The 26463-nt window shown below is 42.1% G+C and overlaps 1 protein-coding gene across 3 annotated transcripts in view; it reads right to left on the bottom strand.

Moving 5' to 3' along the window:
- Positions 1-25812, bottom strand: part of LOC132522352 (CD302 antigen) — a 131277-nt gene extending 105465 nt beyond the window's left edge. For all 3 annotated transcript variants that reach the window (XM_060152803.1, XM_060152805.1, XM_060152806.1), the window contains exons 1-7: positions 25711-25812; positions 19781-20152; positions 13820-13990; positions 10987-11151; positions 4442-4552; positions 3182-3322; positions 517-711 (exon numbers count right to left, since the gene is read on the bottom strand). In XM_060152803.1, the coding sequence (XP_060008786.1) occupies positions 517-711; positions 3182-3322; positions 4442-4552; positions 10987-11151; positions 13820-13990; positions 19781-20152; positions 25711-25804 (1249 nt within the window). In that variant the 5' untranslated portion in view covers positions 25805-25812. The remainder of the gene's footprint in view (positions 1-516; positions 712-3181; positions 3323-4441; positions 4553-10986; positions 11152-13819; positions 13991-19780; positions 20153-25710) is intronic.
- Between the last annotated feature and the right edge of the window lie 651 nt (positions 25813-26463).

Below are 26463 nucleotides of genomic sequence, written 5' to 3'. Positions count from 1 at the left end.
TGGCACAGAACAGGTATCTAGTACTTACTATTACTACGGGTGAATCCTAGGGGGAGGTCTTAATACTGGCTCTCTAGTGTTTCGTTCTTCATTTTTCAGCTTTCAAATAATTATAAAAGTGAAACAATCATCACTTAAGTGTTGGGAGTAATTTAAACAGCATTTAGCTTATGAGAAGAGGGAAATGATTCAATCGATGGTTGTACTGCCAGGTTGGTAGCTGCTAGCTACATGCGGCTATTCAAAACTGTAAATCAATTAAAATGAAATGAAAGTAAAAATTCAGTCCTCCAGTCGCCCTAGCTACATTTCAAGGGCTCAAAAGCCACAAGTGGCTGGTGGCTACTGAATTGGACAGCACAGATTACAGAATGGTTCCATCACTGCAGAAAATTCTATTAGACCATGCTGATGTACAGGATCAGACTGTAAGCTTTTCATTCTTGCTAAGAATCTGAAAACAGGGATACTTTAAAATGTTTTAAACCTCTCAAAGAGGATATCTTAAAAACTTACCCCCATTATGGAGTTTTGTGACAATCAGCTCCACATCTGCTAAAGAATGAATGCTGATGAGGTCACTGCTGAAGGTTTTGCATTTCATATGTGCCTTATCCCAGGAATCACTTTCATTTACCAGCAGATAGCAGAATCCATTATTTGGCAGCCAGTCTGCTGCCTCACAGCGGGTATCTGAGTATGTCCAAACATCTGGAGGAAAAGAAGCTATTTATATTCCAGTAAAGACACATCTATTTTGAATCAATATTTAAATTCCTGAATATTGAATTGCAAATTCTTCTTTCTTGAATCATAAGACTTCTGGAAAACTGGAGAATGCGATGTCAGATGGTACAGTGACATGCATTTTTGTGGTGCCTAAGGTATACATAACATCATAAGAGTGACTGCAGGGATTCAGATAATAATGTGACTTTAAAGGGATACAAATGTGCTACATGGCTGGCCACAGACTATTTAAAGAGGGATTGCCCTTAGTCCTAGTGGACAGAAGAAAAGTGTGGGGTAAGCCAGTTGTTGACAAATCTCTTCCTGGGTATGGGATTTGTGAGGTTCCCCTCCAGTCTCTGACTTTGAGAGATTATGAAGTTGAGCCTCCTTTTCATGTATGGTCAGCTTAGCAAAGGAATGTGCATTAATGCTCACTGTTGAACAGAGAACAGGCAGAGATTTAAGGAACATAATAAAACATTTATTCACTTCACACCCAAGAAATGGCATCACTGGAGGAAAAGGGCATCTCTGGACCTCTTCTTTCCTCCCCTCTGCTAGTCCTACAGTCCATGGAATGAGGGACTCTTTGTTTTGACTATAATAAAACTCACTCAAGTGATGGTCAAGAAAGATTAGAGAAAGAGAGCAAGGTATAAACCATACAAAATACTTCTACCTACCCCTCTTAAAAGAACTAGAAAACAGTTTGGCTTTTCAGGCTTCATGGATTCGGACCACTTGGAATGTTTGTTATAAGAAAACATAGCATCTTAAAAATGTGGACAGTTTGATTTTTACTAAACGATAAAATTCAGGTTCAGCTTCTCACACTTGTAAAATAACTCAATTAGCTTTAAGGTTCTGAAATAGCACTTATTATTATGATATTTTACAATTATAAGAAAAGAACAGAGGGAAAAACACCCATAATTGAACTTGAAATAATTATTTTCATATTCTAGTCTTTGTCTCTATGAATACATATTTTTACAAGATTAAAATGATAGGTAGGCATATGATTTTGTTCTGCCTTTTTTTTTTTTTTTTTTTTTTTTTGCGATACGCGGGCCTCTCACTGTTGTGGCCTCTCCCGTTGCGGAGCACAGGCTCCGGACGCGCAGGCTCAGCGGCCATGGCTCACGGGTCCAGCCGCTCCGCAGCATGTGGGATCTTCCCGGACCAGGGCACGAACCCGTGTCCCCTGCATCGGCAGGCGGACTCTCAACCACTGCGCCACCAGGGGAGCCCCTTGTTCCGCTTTTTGTATTTTCCTGCTGGCACAGTTATTTTAATAAATGCATACTGTTCAATCATGTGGAAGCATCTTGATTTACTTAACAACTGATACTACAGGATATTTATTTGATCTATCATTAGTCATCCTGGTTTATTTTCATTTGTGCTGTTTTTTCTGCTATGCCTTTTATCGTATGGACTAAATTTGGTTTGAATCAACTTGGAAGATAAATGTTCATTTTCCCCTATTATTTTTTAAACTTAAAATATAGCTTTATGCTCCTATTTGGATGATAAGAAATTTTATGCTTTATTCTCTTCCCCCAACATTCTTTAAAGCAAGACATTTTAAAACCTCCTCTTCTCCTCCCAGTTTTAAGTATTAGTTTTTCTTATTCAGTGAGGATTTAATCAAATACCAGGTATACGGTGGGCGCTGTGAAAGACAGTAGGGTATTTCTCTTCTCCATTCTTTCAAAGACTTTTCTTTCAAACTTTTAAACTTTTCTGCAGCTCAGAAGTTGCAGCTGTCCTGTGTCTCTCTTATCCCCGAACTCCCTGGAAACCGCCCCCCCCGTGTACATATTTTGTCCATCTGCACCCCTCCTTTCTACCTGACTTAGCAACACAAAGAACTAGTCTGGCAAAAAAGGAGAGAGAGGTGGGCAAAGAAGGGGTGGGCATTGTGGGGAAGGGGGTGGGAACATTCCCGTGTCCATATCATTTTTTACTTCCCACGGAGGTAGGTAATATGTAAGACCTGGCCTTAAAGCAGTGGCCCTCAAACTTGAGTGTGTATCAGAATCACCTGGAAGGCTTTTTAAAACCCAGATTGCTGGTTCCCACCCTCAGAGTTCCTGATTCAGTAAATCTGGGGTAGGTCCTGAAAATTTGCATTTCTTACAGGTACAGGTGAAGCTGATGCTCTTGGTCTGGGGAAACCACTCTGCTCTAGAGAAAGAAGAGCCACCTGTGAACAGAAATATATTTCCTATCTAGAATATCTCTGCCTTCTCATGGGCATATACCAAACCAAAGCTTTACTCATGTGGAGTTGATAATATCTAACCACAGGTTCAAAACCAAATACTCCCCTGCACTGGCAGTATCAGGTGAAGGAAAGGGGAAAACAGGTATCTGAAATGGATTCACTTGACTTCACAAAACTGTAATTGTGGCATCTCTTTGTTGGAGGAAGTGAGAAAGGTACCTGTCAACTCCGCTGTGTTATTTAACAGTTTCTTGCAGATGTAGGGCAGTTGAGCCTCACAGGAAAAACTCTGCCACAGACCCGAGTCGGCATCCATTCTCGCACAGCTTGATCTGTCAATTATAGGTGCACTCGGCACATCTTGAACAGCAGGATTTTCAAAGAGTTAAAAGAAGAAGGTTGGGGGCAAGGGTGGTGGTTAGAAAAAAATAACTTGTATTCCTAATTTTCTGCTTTTAGGGGGACTCATAAAATAGTTAAAACTTTCAACTAAATTGAAATGTTTAAGCTGCAATGGACAATCATGTGCTTACCTATGTCTTCTTAAATACAGGATATGGTGGGGGGGGCAGGAATACTCTGATCTGTTGTAGTTAATTTAAAAACCAAAACCAAAAACCAAACCTCTGCCCCAAACCAACTTGCATGTCATATCTTGTGGTCAGTAGCTCTTAATTTGCTACCCTACACAATAAAAATACCGATTTATGATTCTGCCATGCCTTTAAGGCTTTAAGATTAAATTCTCTTTAAAGATTTTATTTACTGAGATAATAGAAAATTTATTTACTACTTATAAAATTCCATTAACTAAAATGCCCCATGTACTGGTATCTTATTGTGCTTAACTTGTTTTTCTTATATGTATGCAGAATATTTTGGTACTGAAGTTAGTGTTAACTTTTACATTCTACATTTGTCAGAAGCCTATGGTTTTATTTTTTAAAAAGGTATCTAAACCTTCTTTCCAGGGGGAAAAAAGGCATTTTGGCTAGTTAGTGAGTTAGGGTTTGTTTATTTAGTATAAAATTTTCTTTAAGGTCTTTTTTTGTGTATTAAAATATAACCATTATGTTGTCAGTACTTGGGTGCTGCAGTGGAAGACACCAAGAGTTTGAGGAACATTTCCATATCAGAGTTAAGCTGCAGATGAAACACAACATGGGTCAGTCATGGACACATCAAGTCCTCTCAGGGACACAGAATGGTTCCTGGGCCACGTAGCGGGGCTCATTCTGCTCCTATCTAAAAATGCAGGGTCACTCTAAAGATTAGGGACAAATGCTCAGTTGCCCATGCTGGGGGTCAACTTGCCTATAATGGTATCACAAGCGTGTAGGAAAAAATATTCTTCTGAGAGGTAACCATAATAAGAGTTGTCAAGGTTTGAAATTTGTACAAGTTCTCAGGAGATGGGAAGCTCTTATTTTTTTTGAAGCCTGTGCTCTGTGCATAGTAAGCGGAAGAGGGAGCAATTACCTGGGTCCCAGTTGAGAAAGTTTAATGGCTTGTGGTCTGACCATTCCCAGCCTCTAGCAGAGTACAGCTGATTTAAACCAATCCAGAAAATTCTTGGAATGCCTTCTTTTTCTGTAAGAATTACACATTTTTAAAAAGTGACAAAATTACCTAAGTCAGACTTAAGTTTATACTAATAGCAAAAATATCTGAAGGCCTTGATTATGAGGCAGGAACCCTGTAGGAGGCTGTCTATCCAACAAAGGCAGATGATGTGAGAGGCAACAAAACTGCAGTCTATGGAGAAACCCAAAGGCTGCTAAGTTAATTCGCTGCTGCTTTCCCATTAGCTTGTCCAATTCCCTTTCTTCTAGTAAGAACAGAATTTTCTCAGAGTAGATGTTTCACTATCTACTTTTAACCCTCTTGTAGTGATATAGAAAAAGTAGTTTCCATTACATATCTAAGTTTTGAAGGTCTGATTATATTCCAGACTGACAGTTTACATTCGTTAAGCACATATCATTTGCCAGGTACTAAGGACATAAAAACCAAAACGATAAAGTCCTGCCCTCATGACGATTTCAATCTAGTAGGACACAGATATGGATCCCCAAATGGTGAAGTGTAACCAGTACTGTTTCAGAAATATGTACTGAGCTAGGCAAGGGATATACAACTCTAGAGTCCAGAGGAGACATTAAGGCTGGAGATACAGAATGGGACACACACACACACACGCACGCACACACACACAAACACACGCAAACACTCGTGTTACAGTTGAGATGCATCATTCAAAGTTATTATTTGACAACTAGATGACATTAGCATAAAAGAAAAAGAGAAGCAGAAATACTTTAAATAGAGAAGCTAAGTGCTGATATGCCACTCAATGTGCACATGCTCACAAGCAATGGATGCAATCATGCTTCTTGTACGGGGCCATGTGTATTAAAAAAAGAATGTGCGAACAATTGTAAGGATTTTCACACCACTGTCAAGGAAGTCAACACCATTATTCAAGAACCTGGTAAGACTTTATCGACATCACAAAGAATTTGAAGATATTAAAGGCCAGGTAGAAGAGATAAAGCAACTAATGAAATGGTCTACAGAAGACAAGGATGATGTTGACAAACAGAAAGAGCTAACAGGTTGGAATCTCTATAAATTTGTTGAAATATTCCCAGCAATAAAACACATGATAACAGTGTCTCAATTCCTCCCAGAGAATTCTGTATGATATATTATAGTATTATATATATAATTCATGTATCTCTCTATATAAATGTAAAATACAATTCTATATTACATAATATATATATTATATAAATATAAATAATTCTTAACGTATGGATTTTGTTCCATCATACATATCAGATATATCTGTGTGATTTGCATGCAGAGAACCATATCCATACTTTAAGGGCTCTTTGAGGGTCACTTTGACTATATGTAATTTTTGCCTTACTTGCACACTTTAGAACCCAAATGCCTAAAACCAGTAACTTCACCAGAACTGACACCTGGGAGTGGAGGAGAATCCCTGGGTAAAGCAGAAATAGCACCAGCAAAGACAAAAGCGGCCAAGAGCAGTAACCTGGACACCAACATCCAAGGGATGGGCAGGAGTCTGGGAAGAGGGTGGTAGGACAGAGGCCCAATTATCACTCCAGTGAGGAATAAATGTGAGGTTAAAAGTGAATTGTAGGGGCTTCCCTGGTGGCGCAGTGGTTGAGAGTCCGCCTGCCGATGCAGGGGACACGGGTTCGTGCCCCGGTCCGGGAAGATCCCACATGCCGCGGAGCGGCTGGGCCCGTGAGCCATGGCCGCTGAGCCTGCGCGTCCAGAGCCTGTGCTCCGCAACGGGAGAGGCCACAACAGTCAGAGGCCCGTGTACCACAAAAAAAAAAAAAAAAAAAATTTAAGGATACACTGTGCTTTCCAGGAGCTTCATTGTGAAAGATAGAGGCAGGGCCTCAGGGTCTAGGGAAAAAATTTTTAATGGTAGAAGTTTAAACAAGTTTATAGCCTACTGGGGAAGAGTTAATAGAGTGAGTGTCGATAAAAGTATGAGATAGAAGAAACAGTTGATGTGGATACAATGAGCTTGGAGTAAGTAGTTAACCTTGAACGCGCTGGAGAAATAACAGTATAGATAAATTTGTAAGTGTGAGGGTGACAAAGTAAGGGTTCACCTCACTTTTCTCAAGGAGATAGATGATAAGGATACTCTCTCTACTAAGGAAGGAGAAGGTGGATGTTTGGGTAGATGGCTTGAGGAGAATGTTGAAGGGAACTCTGGATTTATCCTTTTCTTTCACCTTGTTAGCATAAAGCAAAGTCTGCCAGCACTGGCATAGCAAGACCTTGAGGAATTACTCTAATCTAAATCTTTCTTCATTAGTAAATGTGATTGATTTTCCAGCATTCCTAAAGAAGTCCTAGGAACTATGACATATTGATGGTACTCCAGACTCAACCGTACCCTGACATTCAGAATTCCTTTCATTCATCTCTAACCAGGGATACTATAGAGGACCAATCCAACCAGGGATACTATAGAGGACCAATCCTTCCCATCTATCCCAAGTTCAATGTCCTCTTTTCCATGAAGACTTTCCAGATATCCCCCAGCAGGAAGTCTGAATAATCCTACTGCTTCCTATGAATAATCCTATTGTTCACCTGCACATGACAAGTATACATTTACAATGGAAGGAAATGATGTTTGGAGGGTGTCAGGCTCTTGTTTACTTCATCACAATGTTCTATTTGTGATCTGTATTGATGATGACTTATTCTTCACTAGAATCATAAGATTTTAAAATTGTGACTGTGTTGGTAAATTCAAATGCTCTTTATGTGTCTCGTGCCAGGTGGGTGTGATAAATTTTAAGGGCCCTGGTTGGGCAGATGCAATGGGCAGGGATTTCTTATATGGCCTGGACAATTTGGAGCTTGATTTTTTCCTTCCTAGAGTCCAGGCAAGGAAAGCTATGATGCATTTCCTCCAAATGCATCATTAGATTGTTTGGCAGGGCGTTGACCAATTTGAGACTCTATCAATGCCCATCTTTGCCATCAAGAATCAGATGATTGCTAGCGTAAGTTCCTATATCTAATCAAATGGGCGAGTCCAATGAGCTAGATATTCTTGACTGTTCCCAACACCCCTATTCCGACATGACCCTCTATTTCTATTCCTCTTCCCACAATGAGAAACTGCAGGGCCTGATAATGGTCACGCATCTGGGATGAACATCAGAAAGGCCACAGCAAGCAGAGGCCCTGACCTAGGAGTGTTCTAGCCTTGGGTCACTATCAAGGTAGTTCAAAGTGAGCAGCCCCTGAGGCCAGAGATAAATTAGAAAGAATTGAAATGTGTTGTTCCTGCTCTGGGGACTCTCAGTCCTCCTTTGAGCTCTGGGGTTGAATCTGTGGTTACAGGTCCCCGGGAAGGCCAGAGCCATAGGAAATTAGACTCTCAAACAGAATCCAGCGAGGCTGAGGAAACCAAATCCCCCACCGTAGGTCCCTGTATTAGTAAAACAAAATCGAAACAAGCTAATTAGGTGCAGGGCAGGCACAAAAGAGAAAGAAAGTTCTTTTAGACTGCATGGGATTTATCTTCAAGAGAGCTGATTCTGCTTTATTTCTGTCAGCAAATTCTCTAGTCCCACCTAACTACTAGCTGCGAAACCCTGAGGTCCTTTGGGAATAACATTCTCCACTATCCTCTGCGTATGTACAACTCTTATTTCCCTGAGTAGATCAAGCACTTTGATCACAAAATCTCTGATTCACTTTTGTGGGCCCCACTGTTCCTAGCCCACTGTTTAACATGGTAGTTTTCAGGGAAGGGACACAATATTGATAGGGACTTCAAGAAATGTTCCAGATGTTAAAGTACAGCTTTCTTAGGTCTTAGGAAACCAGCAACCATAATTAGGCATACTGATATCCCTAAAGAACACTCACAGTGAAAGAGAAGCTTGGATCACTAGAAAGGGCTGTACCTCTAAAATTAGTGATATGCAAAAAATGTGGGGAGTGTCTGGCCAGGGATAGGGGAAAACTGGGTCCTTCAACACATTATCTCACTTTTATGTGTTATTAAAGAAAACTGATGCATAAAGGAACCCTGCAACATTTATTCCTCCAAAGGCATCATTAGATTGTTTGGTATGGTGTTGATAGTCAGACTTTGACACCTTTTTCCTTCATTGAAGCTATCAGTTTCCAAATGTCAGTATTTTGGGAGACTTAAATGTATTGGTCCTGTCTACTCTCAAAAATATTTTTTGTAAGGTTTCAGCGGGGTCTGGAATAGAATTCCATTGCCAAATACTAGCCCATTATGCTTCTTTGACAGATTTCTATTCAAGACGTCTGATTATTTAAGTCCCGAACAACACAGGAAAAGGTTAAAACTATAAGAAAGAGGTCTGAATAAAGCTTAAGCCAAAAAGCATGACAAAAGACCAGCAGACTTTTTTTTGAGGTTACACAGGTTTATAACATTACAGAAGTTTCATGTGCGCAACATTATATTTCAACTTGTGTACACACCACAGCGTGCTCACCACCAAATTTTAGTTTCCATCCTTCACTACACAGTTGACCCCTTTTACCCATTTCACCCACTTCTCTCCCTGCTTCCCCTCTGATAACCATTGCTCTGTTCTCAGTATCTATGTGTTTGTTTTTGTTTGGTTTGGGTTGTTCGTTTATTTATTTAAATATTTCACATGAGCGGAACCGTACAGTATTTGTCTTTATCCGTCTGACTAATTTCACTTAACACAATACTCTCAAGTTCTCCCCATGACGTTTTTCACAGGAATAGAACAAAATTTTATATAAACAAGATTTACCTGGAGGCACAAAAGACCCCAAACAACCAAAGCAATCCTGAGAAAGAAGAACAAAGCTGGAGGTAGCCACTCTCTGATTTCAAATTTTACCACAAAGCTATAGTAATTAAAACAGTAGAGTATTGGCAGGAAAAACAGACATATAGATCAAAAGAACAGAATTGAGAGCCCAGAAATAAAGCCATGAATATATGGACAACTGATTTATAACAAAGGGGCAAAGAACATACAACGGAGGAAGGATAGTCTCTTCAATAAATGGTATTGGGAAAACTGGACAGCCATGTACAAAAGAAAGAAACTAGACCACTATCTTGTACCACACAAAAAAATCAACTCAAAATGGATTGAAGACTTGAATGTAAGACCTAAAACTTGAATGTAAGACCTTAAAATGTAAGACCTTCTGAATGTTCTTTCCTAAAAGAAAACATAGGCAGCATGTTCTTTGACACCAGTGTTAGCAATGTTTCTGGATATGTTTCCTTAGGCAAGAGAAACAAAAGCAAAAGTAAATAAACTGGCCTATATAAAACTGAAAGCTTCTGCACAGCAAAGGAAACTATCAACAAAACAAAAAGACAATCTACCAAATGGGAGAAAATATTTGCATGTCATTTATCCTATAACGGTTAATATTAAAAATATACAAAGAACTCATACATTTCAACAGCAAAAAACAAACAACCCAATTGAAAAATGGGCAGACGATCTGAATTGACATTTTTCCAAAGACGACATACAGATGGCCAACATACATATGAAAAGATGTTCGACATGGCTAGTTATTAGGGAAACTCAAATCAAAACCACAATGAGACATCACCTCATGCCTGTTAGAATGGCTGTTGTCAAAAGGGCAAGAAATAAAAAATGCTGGAGAGGATGTGGAGAAATGGGAACCCTCTTACACTGTTGGTGGGAATGTAAAAGTCCAGTAGACTTTTAATGATGAAAACGAAGAAAAAAAAGATATGTAAGAGGAGTAAGTACTATAGTAAAAAACCAAGGGCTCTGGAGTTATACATGTTGATATTCAAATCCCAATTCTGGTACTTCATAGCTCTGAGATATTGGGTATATTATTTCTAAACATCAATTCCTAATCTGTAAGTGGGGATAAAAATACCTGTCTTATGGTGTTGTAATGATTAAATTATAGTTGACCCCTGAACAATATGGGTTTGAACTATGCAGGTCCACTTATATGCAGATTTTTTCACTAAATACATACTACAGAACTATACAATCTATGATTGGTTGAATCTACGGATGTGGAACTGAACTCATTTATTCAAGTGTGAAGATTTTTTACTGAGGTGATCTACTCTGACTCAGCCACCTTCTCCACCTTCCTCAAGTTCTCTACCATTCAATGTTCAAAGAGTTTAATGCTTACCTTTCTTCAAATCCTTTCACCTAGGCTTCAGGTAGCAGTTTAATCTTGCTACCTCACCTCGTTTTCTGAATATTAACCTCTCTTGGTCTCTATCATGAGATGCATTTTCAATAGACAGAATAGGATTACATTCAGTATTTTTTACTTGTGGGCTTTGGTGTTGAAGTTTAAATCCCAAGAAAAGATAAATATATGCAGAAAACAACATACCTAGATATGAAAACAGAAGGCAGACAGCACCTTTACAATCGCAGCAATTTGCTCTACCACACGCAACTTAAACCTACCTGTAAGATAAGTTAACTCAGCAGCACTGTTGATGCTCAGTAAGTCAGCTCCTTGATTCTGACATGAAACATAAGCTTCTTTCCAAGAAAGAGTTGCCTGAGTGTTAAACTGGTAGCAACTTCCCATCTCCTCTTTCTTTTCCCAATTATCTTCACAGCCATTTTCTTTGATAAAAAGATACGTTAGTGATCATAAAGTAAGGGCACAATGTTGTCTATTACTTAGAATGCTTACAAATACTGCCATTCAATTTGCATACTCTTTGGATATGCTAAAATGGAGGCTGTTATTGTTCTACTGGACAACATTTTGATTCTTTGGTTACACAAAAAAACTGAAGTCATAGGACAGGAAATGACTTAGGCTGGCTAAAGCTTCCACTCTCCTATCTTGTACCCTCCCTTTACCCCCATCAATTACAATGCCATGTTTTAGCCCATGCCTACCCTCTGCCTCAAAGTAGGAGTCTTCAACTGTGATCAACCCCTGAGCTCACTTAAAGATGGTGGCAGACTGCAGAGGGGTTTGCTCATGGCCTGCAGTGAAACCACTGGATATGCATGTGTGTGTGTTTAGACATGCTGCTTAAGTACCCAAGATTTAAAGCCTAGTGATAGCTTATTTGGGAAACTCAGTCCATTTTCTCCTTAATATTTTAATAGATGATTTAATATATGACAAATATTATATAACTAACATTATACATGCATTGTATATCTATATGTACATATATATGTGCATATATGTGTTTATAAACATACAGATACGCATGTGAACATCATTTTCTTTCACAAATATCTAAAAAGCATGTATAATTTCAGATGAAGAACCTTCAAGCTCTTTCTGGGACAAGATTTGTAGGTCTTGATACAACTAGTTCAAAAATATACTCACAGCCTCCTATGTGCTCCCAACAAGAAGAAAAAACCAACATAACTTATGTCAAGCGTATCCCAGGTTTCACTTGGGGTTTTTCCAAAGGGTCTCCCATAACCAGTCAAACTTATGGACTCTCAAGCTGGAAGGCCCCTTAGAGATCATTTTGTGTCATGTCTTCATTTCACAGATAGGAACAAAGATATAGGGGTGTTTGTGGCAAAGCTATAACCAGAGTACTGTTGTCTAAGTCTGGTGGTGTTGATCTTCTGAATGGCATACACTGCTTCTTCAGCCACTTCTGAATGTCCTAAATAACAACAGAGGTTGTTCTGATATTTGGTAAAAACAAAATAGGTGGATTTGCAAGTGCATTGCCTAAAGGTTCTTTGTTACCACTAAGGCCAACACTTGTAAATCTGGAAACTTTCAGCAGGAGGGCAGTGTGTTTGCTATAAAATACAGTCTCCGTGGTTTGGCAGTTCTCAGGTTTGAGAAACTCACAATCTTGCTTCTTCTGTAGAAAGGGAGTCACATGAATGCACTGACAATCCCCCCTTCCATCCAAAGTAGGCTAAAGGCACCAAGACACATGTCAGTCAAGGCAGCAAGGTAGAATGGGATAAATACACAGGGGAATAAGGGTCAGGAATCCTGGGATCTCCACCCGGCTCCACACAAATATGGTCTGACCCAGACAGGCTATTTCATCAACCAAGGCCCCAGAAATCTGTATTTTAACAAACTCTCCAAGTGATTGTGTTGCAACCTGAAGTTTGAGAACCACTGGCTCAATATAATTTCTTCAAGTTGCTTAGGACTCTGCACTTTGAAGCTCAGCTTCCCTTAAGGAGAACTGAGCTCTGGTGGTGGTATTACTAATACCACCAGATTGACTACTGAATAAGGCAGGACAGTACAGTTATTTGAGGCAAGGACTTCAGAGCCAGATATCCTGGGTTTGAATCCTAGCTCTGAAATTTATTAGCTATGTGACCTTAGGCAAATGAATTAACTCCCCTGTGCCTCACGTTGCTCATCTGTAAAATGGTGCTAAATAATGGTACCTACTTTATAGTACTGTGTGAGGATTAAATGAGTTAAGAAAGGCTGAATGCTTAGACTAGTACCTGACACTCGGCAGTGCCAGGTAATAACTATTACTACTTTAAGTAATAACTATTACTACTTAGGCCTGGAGCTTTTTCCTTTCTATTTACTGTAGATTCTTTTAACTTATTGCCCATTAAAAAATATTTCTTAGGCACCCATCACATGTCAGGTACCATGATCCCCTGTAATTCTCACCAGATTATCGAGAAAATATGTCTCGGTTATATACCAGATAGTGACGCAGCTGCTGCTTTGGTCTCTCTTTCTAAAGAACAATGAATATTTTAGCACACCCTGAAGAGTTTGCTTCAAGTAAGAAGCAACTAGAAAAAATGCTTTGACCAACGTACAGGTATAGCAGAAGGAACAACGTCACCAATTTTGAGAGGGATAGGGATATCTGTCTCTTGTTCGCTGCTCTTTACTCAGGCAATAAACATACTTAAGTCTCCATCATCTGAAAAGAAGCTTCCTCAGTCCACTATCACCCATCTTCTTTGAACACTAGTTTTTTGGAAACTGCTCTATTAAAGGCCAACAGCAATTTCCTGACTGCTCCTGCCTGGTCCATTTCCCCTTCCTAAGGTATCTGGGGGTATAGAACACTTCCTCATCCTTTGTCTTCCATCACAGCATCCTGTCTTGGTTTTCTTCCTGGCCTACTTCTGAAAGTAAGTTCTTAGCTACACATGAATTCTCTCTCTTTCCTCAAATATATACCCCTTCTCTAGGATATTTGTTTTCGTCATTTTTGAGTCACGATGGACCCTTCCCTCTCCCTTTTGCCTCATAGGAATGGTATCCTTTCCCTTCCACATATGAAGCTTACCAGCCCATACATACCTGGTTGTAAGCAGATGCCCCACTTTTGATCATATTCATAATTTAAGGTGGTTGCACACCATGGCCCACTGCGATCTCCATCATGAATGCACTCATGGTGCCAGGTCCCATTAACTAAGAATGGAAATTCACAAGGTCTCCCATAGGAGTTCCCATCTCTAGTATAGATCTCTGTGGGTTGGGGAGAAAGTAGAGGAAAGAAGAGTTAAAAACTGGATAATCAGCTTTAGTTAACTAATTTCTAAAACTGTTGTGAAACAAAGATTATGTTTTCACATGTATGAGAATATAGTATCTGGGTGGGCTGCACAGTGTGGAGATTCAGAGCATGGATGCCGGCTCCCCCACTGATCATCTGTGCGTCTGTGGGCAAGCTTTCCAACCTCTATCAGTCTCAGTTTCTGCATTTGCAAATTAGGAATAATGATATGGGGCTCATGGGGTTGTTCATGAGATTCTATGAGATGATCCATGTAAAGCTTCATTAACTGTGATGCAATGAAGAGCTAAAAGATTCCAGCTTTACCAAGTAAGGATCAACTGACTACTGCGGGTAGCAGAGTACTTCACCAGAAGGGGTGCCCCGCTTGAGATTAAACTTACACTCTATTTTCTTTAGTAAGAGTGAGGCTAGAAAAATACCTTGGAATCACTGAGGCTGGTTGTGGACTTTGAAACTAACTGTGCAGTTAGAGAGATGCACAAGTAGCCCTGTTGTTTACAGTCTGGTGGTAGAACTGAGGCTGTGCATTTTGAGGAAGGAGGACGAAGGGCTGCTGAGTCTCTCAGCAGTCTCTTGGAGAGGGCAGGACATGGTAATTCAGGTTCTGAAAGAAGAACCAGCTTCAGCTAGGCAGTCATGGAACCAGCTGGTGACCAGCAAGGTAGCAGAACTAGCTTTTCCTTTTAACAATTTCCTCTGGTACACAGAGAGGAACTGAAAAATTATTCTAACCTCAAATATGTCTGGAAATGCTGGAGGAAGTGCTAAATACTTATGTTGATAACAGTTCTTTTGGAGAGGTGTCTTATAGAACAGCTAACCCTGTGACTATCTCGCTCACTTTTTTCCATAGCCTTAATTTGTTTAAAACCGTGGTTGTTACCAGATCAAATAATGACTATTAGGTAAAGCATAGTAATCAGATCTTAGCATCATTTACCAGGCTATTAGGGTCCCTCAAAACATCTCATAGATTTGCTTGAAAGTGTGCTTAAGGTAGAATTTGATTCCATATCCTTTATTATTCTCAAATGTTCATTTAACTTAAGTGTGAGACTTAATTTGACAGTTTAGAATGTATTAAGCAGCAGTACAGCAAAAGGAAGAGTAATCTAGATGCTTTTACTTGCAAACAGTCTTTTAAGGAACATTGGGTTTTCCTCTGACATATAAATGGTTTTGAACAGTGTACTTTTGTTAAAGAGTAATTTGACCTTATATTTTATAAGGATTCTGCTTATTAGCATGTTTTATTTTTAACCATACCAAAACTCCCAATAGCTCATGACCAATTTCTCTTCCCAAATTACAGCACTTAAAAGGAGAGTCCCTGAGCACAATGACTACCATTTGTAGAACCATCAGGGTTTTTTTGTAAAACCTTGTGTTTCTGTAATACAAAGTACTTTCACTTGTTCTTTCCCATAAGCCCACAAGATCAGTAGGGCAAGTATTACACTTGTTTGTGAAATCCCCATTTTTGCAAAGTTAAGTGAAACATTCAGTCATTCAGCTGTGCCAGGAATGAGAACTGACTCTCTGATTAGAGTCCTTGACATATAAGGACAACTTGTGACATCAATGGCTGCTTTCTCAGGTTCCAAGGTAGTGTCATAGCTCAAAGCTGGGCTTCAATTAAAACGCTCTCCTGTTCACAATATGCTTTGAAGAATGATAACATGGAACAACCACCACAAGAGCAGCAGCTAAATTATGCTAACTGCTCACTAAGGGTTCTTTTTTTAAATAGATCTTTATTGGGGTATAACTGCTTCACAATACTGTGTTAGTTTTATTCTTGCACATCGTTCGATGCTACTGGACCTCTTAAGTCCCAAGCGTCTCCCCAGAGACACAGGCTTTCTTGAGAAGAACCTTCTCTGAATGTATGAATTTATGGTGATGGCAGCCTTAAGACAGCAGCTTATTCTACGATAGGCACAAATTTGTGAGATGAGATGCTTACATGGAAAACATTTTTTTTCTGGCCGCATGGCACTGCATGCAGGATCTAGTTCCCCGACCAGGGATCGAACCCGTGCCCCCTGCATTGGGAGCACAGAGTCTTAACCACTGGACTGCCAGGGAAGTCCTGAAAACTAACATTAATCTCTTTGGTAACACAAGACAAAATAGTTTCAATGTTTAGAGAGCTCGGCAGGCTTCTGAGTTGCTCAGAATGTAGACACTTCCACAGCCACCCCTCCACTGTCTACTTCCTCTGCATGATTCACCAAACATTCAAAACTTGAAGACTGCTAGTGAGGTCAAGATATCTTAATGATATAAATGCATACCTGGATGCTGGTCAAGAGCAATTTATTCATAAAATTTATACAGCTAAAATTTTTCTCTGAGAGAAACATGACTCACACAGGATGGGGGTTGGGGAGAGAGGTAACCCAGGACACAATGACAGATAAATGTTCTTATATCAGAGGTAAAAAAAAAAAGAAATTATACAGCAAAAGCCAAGGGAGAAATAAAGAAGCTAAATTTGGCCTTCCCTGGTGGCGCAGTGGTTGAGAGTCCGCCTGCCGATGCAGGGGACATGGGTTTGTGCCCCGGTCCGGGAAGATCCCACATGCCGCGGAGCTGCTGGGCCCGTGAGCCATGGCCGCTGAGCCTGCAGGTCCGGAGCCTGTGCTCCGCAATGGGAGAGGCCACAACAGTGAGAGGCCCCAAAAAAAGAAGCTAAATTTGGGGAACACAATGCTGGTTTTGAGCCTTAGCTTCGCTGTGACAAGCTGGGTTACCTTGAACTTCATTTTGTTGAACTCAGGTATCTTATCTTTCTTATTCTGTACAATTAGACAGGAAGGAGGGGGCAGGGACCAACATGAGGAGTCTGAGACAGCAGTCCTAGGGGAAGTCCCTAACTTAAGACAGCAGTCTCCAACCCAAGAACAGGAAGGGACTGCATATAAAAGAGCAGAATTGCCAGGACTTAATATTTGATTGAATTTGAATGGTGGGAGAAGAAAGCAGGGCAACTCTAGAGTGACTTGTAGATTTCTGACATATGCAACTTCGATGGTACAAGTCACCTGGAGAGGAATGAAGAAGAGGCACGTTTGGCCCTGGCCTCTGTGCATGTTAAAACTCGAGGTATATGTTGATAAGTCAGGACTACATGCATCTTTTCTTAGAAATTTTTAAGTTTCGTATCTGGAAATTTAGTGTTCCAAATACTGTATTTGCTAAGGTCAAGAAACACTCTATGCCTATGGGCTCTTGCTGGTGAGCACTGTTTAGCTTTCTCTGGGGTGACACCCTAGGTGGGTTCCTTTTGTTTGTTTTTTAATTAATTAATTAATTAATTTTATTTTTGTCTGTGTTGGGTCATCGTTGCTATGCACGGGCTTCCTCTAGTTGTGGCGAGCGGGGCTACTCTTCATTGCGGTGCACGGGTTCTCATTGAAGTGGCTTCTCTTGTTGTTCTCATTGGCTCTAGGTGTGTGGGCTCAGTAGTTGTGGTTTGCGGGCTCTAGAGCACAGGCTCAGTAGTTGTGGCGCACAGGCTTAGTTGCTCCACGGCATTGGCAGGCGAATTCTTGACCACTGTGCCACCATGGAAGTCCCCTAGGTGAGTTCTTAATCTTTTCTGTGCTACTGATCACTTTGGCAGCCATGTGAAGAACACAAGCCCCCTTCTCAGCAGAATATTATAAATGCATAAAATAAAACACATAGGATTACAAAGAAAACCAGTTACGTTGAAATAAAGGCATTTTGGGGACTGAGGAATTTATAATTACAACTATGTCCCTCAAAAGAATTAGGAGCAGGAGACAGAAAGAGCCCTGCCAAGAAAATTATCTTTTCTAATCCTTGAACAAATACAAGGAAACAAGTCAAATCCAGTTCAAAAGGCAATTTGTTTGGTTCCATGTTTTCTCTTAGCTGCCAAGTTACAGAAAGGCTTTTATAGCACAAAATGTAAGCTTGCCATTAAGTGGTATCCAGAAAGCAGTTGCTCTTTTTTTTTTTTTTTTTTTTTTTTGCGGTACGCGGGCCTCTCACTGTTGTGGCCTCTCCCGTTGCGGAGCACAGGCTCCGGACGCACAGGCTCAGCGGCCATGGCTCACGGGCCCAGCCACTCCGCGGCATGTGGGATCTTCCCAAACCAGGGCACGAACCCGTGTCCCCTGCATCGGCAGGCGGACTCTCAACCACTGCGCCACCAGGGAAGCCTAGTTGCTCTTTAAGGTTAGGAGGAAGGTGGCTAGCAGAAGCAGACTTTTCAACTACTTAAGGGATGAGGACTAAAGAAAAGGAAAATCCCATCTCTGATTCTCTAATATTTCCCGTAACAGCAGAACCTGACATCTCAGAAGCTGCTGCATCTTCACTAGGAAACAGAAAGAGGTTCCCCTAGGAGAAAAAATTGTGCAGACAACAAGAAGAATGGGAGGCCAAATTTAGCTTAAGAGAAGAGGAAAATCTCTGTAAAGCTATGTAAATGTACAAAGAAGAGCACAGACAATAGTTAAGACTTAGATAATTAAATATATATATATATATACATATGCACCAACATTTGATGTAAGTTAGAGTAACATAATGAAAAAAAGATTTGCTTGGGTAATTTACATTTAGAGGTTTAAAAAATGAATCTACTCTTTCTTTCTAAACTCAGAAATTTGTTATCACTGAGTCTCTAGACTCAAAACAAAGTTCATGATCAGCTCCCCCAAAGGCAACAGTTTCAGACTTACGATGGTTTGATTTATGATTTTTCGACTTTGTGATGGTGTGAAAGCAGTACTCATTCCATGGAAACCGTACTTTGAATTTGGTCTTTCCCTGGGCTCTCAGTACGTGGTACAATCCTCTCGCATGATGCTGGGCAGCAGCAGCTACAGCTCCCAGTCAGCCACACGCTCATGAAGGTAAACAACTGACACACACCACTCTGTTTTTCACTTTCAGTACGGTATTCAATAAACTACATGAGATAGTCAACCCTTTATTTTAAAATAAGCTTTGTGGTACATGATTTTTCCCAACTGCAGGCTAATGTAAGTGTTCTGAGCACATTTAAGGTAGGCCAGGCTATGATGTTCATTAGAAGTGTATTAAATGCATTTTTGACTTAGGATATTTTCAACTTACGATGGGTTTATAGGGACATAACCCCATTGTTAGTGGAGGAAGATCTGTATTCATATACTTATTTTTGGAAGGAAGTGAGGAAGAAGTCCACTGTTAAAATGTTGAATCATAAATTCAAACATCAAAGTGTGATAGCCATGCCAAAAATAAAAGTAAAGCCCGCAAGACTCTTAAAGTTTTTCCATTACATCCAAATCTGCAGACAAGAAGAAATTCATTTCCTTTTTTTTTCCTTTCTCTTTCTTCTTTTCTAACTTAGAATAGGTTCAACTTTACTAGATCATTTGACTTTTATCCTGTGTAGAGGACTTCCTGTTCCTCTAACATTTCCTTTTCTCTGGAGTTCAGGATGTAATCATAGGAAGTACATATGCTCAGGCATCGGAGAGATTTCGAATCCCAGGGTGCCACAGAATGGCTGCAAGACCTCTGACAAGGCACCTAACCTCTCCTAGCCTTGCCTGTTAAAGGAAGCAAATGGCACTGACGTCGGTGTCTGGAACTAAACACCAGCTCACTCCCCTCACAAGTGTATGACTCTCCTTGTGGTCAGTGGTACATGTTCAAGGCCACTTTCACCAAATACAGCAGCAAGTGAGTCAAAGTGCCTCTCCAGTACTCACCATGGTAAGGCTGGGCACAGAGGTTTTCCTCTGAGCCTCCTTTTTTCCAGACGTCAGATGAATTGGTACTTGCTATGGCATGTCCACCCTTCAGAGTCAACCTGTACTGGGCAGCTCCGTACAGAGAGTGGTGCTCACATTTCCACCACAGCATGGCATTGGAGTCACAGCTGAACATTCTCAAGGAATCCACGGGTTTGGTAATGTCTAGGCCAAGGCACTTCTGGGATTGCAAATGAAAGAGTCGATGCTGGGACACCCACTTCCACAACATGTCCTTGGTTTCATCACAGTCCTTTGCTACTATCCAGTCATTCAGTGGCGTGATGCACTTGCCTGTGTTTTCATTAACGATGGTGAATGAATCATTACCTGAGACAAGACAGGCAGAAAAGACATTTCAGGATTCTGAATTATGTGGTTGATATGCCCTGGCCCCTGTTTGCTAAGGAGAGTCTGAGCACCCCTGGACTGTTAAGACCCTCCAAGCTGTATAAACTGTAATGTTCTACACAAGGTCGGAGGACAGTGAGAGCCAGAGAGGCAGTTCAGTGTTGTGTAAGAGCATGGGCTCTGGAGCCAGTCTGCCTGGGTTTCTAGCTTGCCTCTGCTACTTACCGGCCATGTGATCAGGATGTTATTTACCTGCTATGCCTCAGCTTCCTCCTTTGTAAAACAGTACTTCATAGGGTAGATGTGAGGATACAATGAGCTCATACATGTAAAGCACTTAGAATAGTATGCATATTTGTTATTGCCATTCACTCAACTATTTCTCCCCCTTATTTAATAAGATGAAGAAACTCCTTAGTTTTCATCTTCTTTAGATAAGTGACCTGTAGTCAATGAAAGATATCCTGAGCTTATTCAGGACTGCAATTCTGTCTTGCTTACACTTTGGCTACTACAGCAGGGTAAATTGTTATATAACATTAATGTGTCTGAGAGGAAATAGGGTAGAAGCAGAATAGTGAGATAAAAGGATGAGAGGAAATGGTGGCCTGGGTTCTGACGGTAGGGGCACCTATGACAAGCTCCACTCTTGAACCTCCAGGAAGGTGACAGGATGCCCCTGGGGAGGGGATGTGGGGACTGACCACCTGGATCGCCCGGGAAGGTCAAACCTGAGCTCCAGAAATCACCTGAGCCACAGGATTCAAGACCCAGTAGGTTTGGACAACGGGAAACTCAGAAGTAATCAGTGTGAGCTGAGGGCAAAGGGAGGGATCTCCCTGAATGCTTCCCTGGCAGTTTTGCATGAGCTGGGGAAGACCTCAGTAGTGACAGAAACTGAATTTCTGTTAATCTGGTAGAATGGGACCTCAGAACAAAACTTAATTTGATTTTATGAAAAGAAAGTAGTACACTGCTTCTTGCACGCCTGAGTTTGTGGAGCAAGAGTCACATCTGTTACAGAAAACCACAATTGAACAACTTGGTCAGTGCTTTTACAAAGAAACATTTTCCGACAAAGAAACACTTTTTGAAGGTATAGCACAGAACCTCACGTTGGTGAGCTGAAATAGTTTAGACAAACGTAAGGAATCTTTGTCAATGAACCAAAGGGTTCAGCAGAAGGAGCTGTAAGATTTTAGTTCTCAAAAGGCACTCTGATTTTGATACCAGCCTCACATTCAGTGGTTTTACTAACACTAAACACCTTTTCTAGTAATAATTCACAGGCTTGCAGAGTTAAAAATTCTCACACTAAGTAAGGCCTTGAGGGGAAATTTCACCATGCAAATAACAACTATAAAATTAAGTCCAATTCCAGTTTGAACTTTGGACGGAAGTTTTGTTTGTTTTAAATAGCAGTAGCAGGGGCTTCCCTGGTGGCGCAGTGGTTGAGAGTCCGCCTGCCGATGCAGGGGACACGGCTTCGTGCCCCGGTCCAGGAAGATCCCACATGCCGCGGAGCGGCTGGGCCCGTGAGCCATGGCGGCTGAGCCTGCGCGTCTGGAGCCTGTGCTCCGCAACGGGAGAGGCCACAACCGTGAGAGGCCCGCGTACCGCAAAAGAAAAAAAAAAAGCAGTAGCAGCACCAAGAGAAACAACAGGAACAAGAACAAAATCCTTTAAAACTTTATTTCTGCTTTCAAATTGGTATTTTAAAATACTGCCTAGGGTTGCAGCTAGATCTGTTTGGATAGCAGCTTCCATCCCTCACTCTTCTTTGACATCACTCTGCCATTCTCTATTTTATGGGCACAGCTTGGAAGGATAGTTAACAAAAAAAAGGAAAATGTACTATTTTAGAAGATTATCAGACTGTGATGTACCTCTTTCCCAACCTATTCCCTCTCACCTCTCCTGTGTTCCAAAGTATCAGGAATTACCGCAGAAAAAAAGAAGTCTGCTTCTGCAGGAGAGTGGGCGGTGGCCACCCCTGCTGGAACCGTCCCCTCTCTTGCCCTATAATCTCTCTGCACATTATAATCTTTCCTGGGCACTTTGCTCTGTGCCCTTTGACCCCAGCTTTGCCTACCTTTGCAATCTGGATTTCTAGATTTTCTAAGTTGCCTTTGCAGAATGCAATGGATTAGCTACAGCTCTTAGAATAGTGGAAAGAGCAGTGGAATAAGGAGTTAGGGTCCTAGACTGAAGACTTACCTCTGCTATTGGTTAGCTGGGAGACCTTGGGGAAGTCAATTAATCTCCTCAGGGTCTTCTAATCTCCAAATGTAAGATGAAAGCAGTGGATATAAGAAATCTAAGTCACTTCCAGTACTAACATCCTATGCTTCTACTAACTGAGTTTTTCTAGCCTTGTAGGCTTTACAGGCCTGTGCTAAGTTCATTGCATATTGTTCTTAAACAGATGTCCACAACTTTATTATGTCATGCTAGTAGAATTTTAGGTCATTTGAATTCCATCTGTATTGGGCATGTGCACTTAAGTGACAGTGCTGCTTTATAAGTACTCTTTAGAAGAGAAAAAAAATTTAACCTTTCCCATTTACTGTATGTTTAACTTTTAGGACACCCATGGACTTAACAAGCTTGTAGGACCTCTGAAAGACTACAGGAGAGGTGTGGAGTAGCTACATTGAATAGGAATTGCCAAGCTTCTTACCTAATCGCAAACATCTGTGATTATAGATACTTGCCTCATTCTAAATCTGTCTTTTAACCAAGTATGTAATATCAATGCTTGACACCTATAGTGATCACTTAGCAAATACATTAATTATTGATATGATTTAAGGAAACTTGTTATTAGCCTTCATACATGATGTATGTGTAAGCATTCGTACATAAAAAATACATAACGTAGGGAGAGTCTTGTACTCATGATGTTTTCCCCTATCTTTCTTTACCCTTAAGAAGAAGCGTTCAGTCTGCCCCAGTCTTGTGACCCTATTGGGAGGGTAGGTTGAAGAGTGGGAAGAAGAACTAAGAAGGTGTGAAAATAATTTATTTCGAAAATTTGTTTAATAAGGGTCTATGACATATATCAGAAATGTATTACACTTTGAAAAGGTGATTGCAGAGCAATTTATAAAACAGATTCTTTATTGATAGCCCTATATTGCATCTTGTTCACTTTATACTGGCCCTAAATGGAATTTTAATATTTACCTACAAATACAATATTGGGACAAGTCTAAAAGACAGAGGTTGATGAAAAGAAGCCTCAACACCTCTAGCAGCACTTTTTAATGTTTCGTTTTATATAAACATTTTACTGGTGTTTGAGAGGAAATGGCTACATAGCATTATCATAATTGAAAATGAATTTTTAGACCATCACAGGAAAACTATTTCTTATTGTCTGATTGTGAAGTAACTCCTTTGTTACAAGCCCTAAACCAAAGAGTTCTGCACATTCCAAAGAGAAGTTGGACCTCAACTTTTTGTAACCACAGACAAATGGAGAAGAGATGGCTTGGGAAGGCAAGAAGGATGAAGACTGCAGCTTTTTTAGTTTCAGGGGAACTTCCACAGCCCACACTGCTAAGCATTTTGTGGAGCTGCTACCATGTGTGCACAGAGTGTACACTAGGAGAGACTCAGAAGTCTGGATTTGCCAGTTCAAAAACAGGTCCTCCTGCGTGCAGCAGCGGGGAGACCCAACTCAGCCAAAAATAAATAAATAAAGCCAAAACAAACAAACAAAACACAGGTCCTGAAGTGACACCTGGGTCCACATCAGTGTACTAGCAGTCAGAAAGTCATGGGGTTCAGACTGGGTGGTGTGGGCTGGTGAGAACCTCAGAAGTCCCTGAAGAATGAGTTTACTTCAAGCTGCTGGCTCTCCAAGGAGGCAAAAAAAGTTAACTAAGCAATTGGCATTTCCCCAAGGACACAGAGGTACTCCTCCAGCGTCTGAGCAATGGAGACCACCTGCGCAAACCTAGCTGCGTACATGGGATGGAGTGCACGCCATCACCAGCATCATGAAGCCGGCATACTGCCAACAAGCTACCCAAGTGGCTAGGGTTTCAAAATTCCAGCGCTTCCCTTAATAGGGCCACAAGTCTGGTCTGATGGTGCGTGTAAGCTGATCAGAGCAGCTGCTCAAGGTGGGGAAGGATGCAGGAAAACAAATACCTGCGAGGACCTAGTGCAGGAAGAATGGCGTTAAGCTGGTGCTCTTTGCTTTGGGTTAATGAGAAAGGCCAGGGATTGCAGAGACTGCAAAAATTAAGGAAGTCTTGAGTTCTATGGGGGAGACAAAACAGATAAGACTAAAGCAAATGTAGATGGAAACCAAGAGTATAGTGATTGAAAGGCTAGAGTGTTTTGACTATAGTTAGTCGCTGCGGTGAAAATTTTCTCTCTGGATTAGGGGGCAGGCAGAACAGAATTTCTCACAGCAGTAAAGGCCTTTAGGTAGTTTCCAACATGGAGGATCAAAGAACACAGAAATGTGAATCAGCACAGGGTCAACTAAAAAGTTCTGGATGTAGATAAGACGATGCCACTCATACGCTGAACAAACTATAACTCAGATAGTAACTTAGTTTAGCTGCAAAGAAAGTAAATGCCACAAGCAAACTGAAGCTTTTCAAAAACTCCCTCGACCATCTTTTACTTCCTCATCTAGACAAGATGACGGAAGTGATAGGTAGGGACGGCTCATGGATTGCCTATTAAGCGGCCAGACTAAGAAACAAAATCCTCAGCGCACCTTTGGCCAAGGCAAAAAGAGAAAGTAAAAGCATACTCCAGGTGCTGCGAAGGGGTTGGTGCGGCAAGCACTGCCCAGAGCATCAGCGATCCTGGTCCTGCTTCTGAAGCGACAGGCAGGAGGTCTCCGGGCAAGCAACCCGAGCTCCACCGCGGGACCACCGGCCTCTGGGGTAGGGCATGGGGCGGTCGTCTGGAGCTGATAAGCCAAGTAGAAGAAACGCTCGCTGCTCGAGGCACTGGGGGAGGGCATCATAACAGAGTCACGGCCATGGTCACCGGAGGAGACATGGCTTTTTGATGTGCACCATGAGCGCAGTGAAGTCAGGGCATCGTTACTCATTCTGGCGCTGTGGGTGGAAAGCTCCTCTTGACATTGAGTGGCCAAGGTGACCAAGGGACGAAGGAGGGGCGAGATGGGCGGGATGGGGCTTGGGGGGGGGTGTTAAGGAGCCCTATACTCTAGGGAAGCAAGATTTTAGAGGAGAGAGGACGAGGAAGGAGCGGGAGCCTCGTTCTGAAAAGACTCTGGGTGCCTCCGCTACGGTGGACTCCTCGCCCTCAGCACGAGAAAAGCCCGGCGCTCCCACGCCCCACCCAGCCCTCCTCCGGGACCCCGGGGGGTAATGGAGCTGCTTCTCCCTGGACCTCCCTTCGGCTCACTTGTCCGGCTCCAGCCCCTAGCAAAGCAGAGGTGACGTGACGCCGGAGCGCAGCCCTAACCCGAACTGAGGAAAGTCAGCCGGCCTGGCAACGTCGAGGTCCCTAGCCGGCCGGCGAGCGGACGCGCCCGCGGTTACCTGAGCGGTCAGAGGGCTCCACCAGACCGAAGCACGGGAGGAGCAGCACGAGCAGCTCCGCCGCACGGAGAGGGGTGACCCAGCGCGTCCTCATCCTGAGCCGGCTCGGGCGGGTCAGTCGAGTCCTCGGGGGCACTCAGCACCCAGCACTCCCGCTGCGCGCAGTCAGCCCCGCTAGCGCCTTTGGCCCCTGGCTTCCCCCGGTGCTCCGGACCCGCCCCCGCCGCCCTCGGCCAATCGGATCAGCACGTCCTCGGTCCCAGGGCGTGGTGGGGGGGGCGGTGCGGATACAAGGCGGGAAGACGATGCGTAAGGAGCTCTGCGCACCTGCGAAGGGCGGCCCCGCGAGGAGGCGGGTGGTGAGCGTCAGGCCAGAGGGCAGAGCGTCACCCAGACTAACGGATGAGGGGGGCCTGCGGCCCGCCGCTTCTTCAGTAAAGTTGAGGAGACGCGGCCCTTGCTGGGACTTGGCACTGCCCTGGTGAGTGTTCATTTTAGGACCTTGATTTCTGCCTAGCCCCCCTCAGTCAGGCAAGACTTCTTCCTTTTGCACGGTTGGCCTGGGAAGGCACCCACATCCCCTCGTACCCCAAAGAGGGAAATGTGCACCCATCCTGTTACAGCTGCGGTCGAGCCAAAGAATTCAGTCGTCCTTGGCAACGTCTTGCGTATTTTGATAGTGCAAACAAAGGTGAGGTAATGGGACAATGAGGTTCGACCCACAGTTGTTAAAGAATTAAAAGCAAGAGCTAT

Source organism: Lagenorhynchus albirostris, chromosome 6 (genome assembly GCF_949774975.1).
Source record: "Lagenorhynchus albirostris chromosome 6, mLagAlb1.1, whole genome shotgun sequence".
NCBI lineage: Eukaryota > Metazoa > Chordata > Mammalia > Artiodactyla > Delphinidae > Lagenorhynchus > Lagenorhynchus albirostris.
This window is presented reverse-complemented; position numbering and strand designations above follow the sequence as displayed.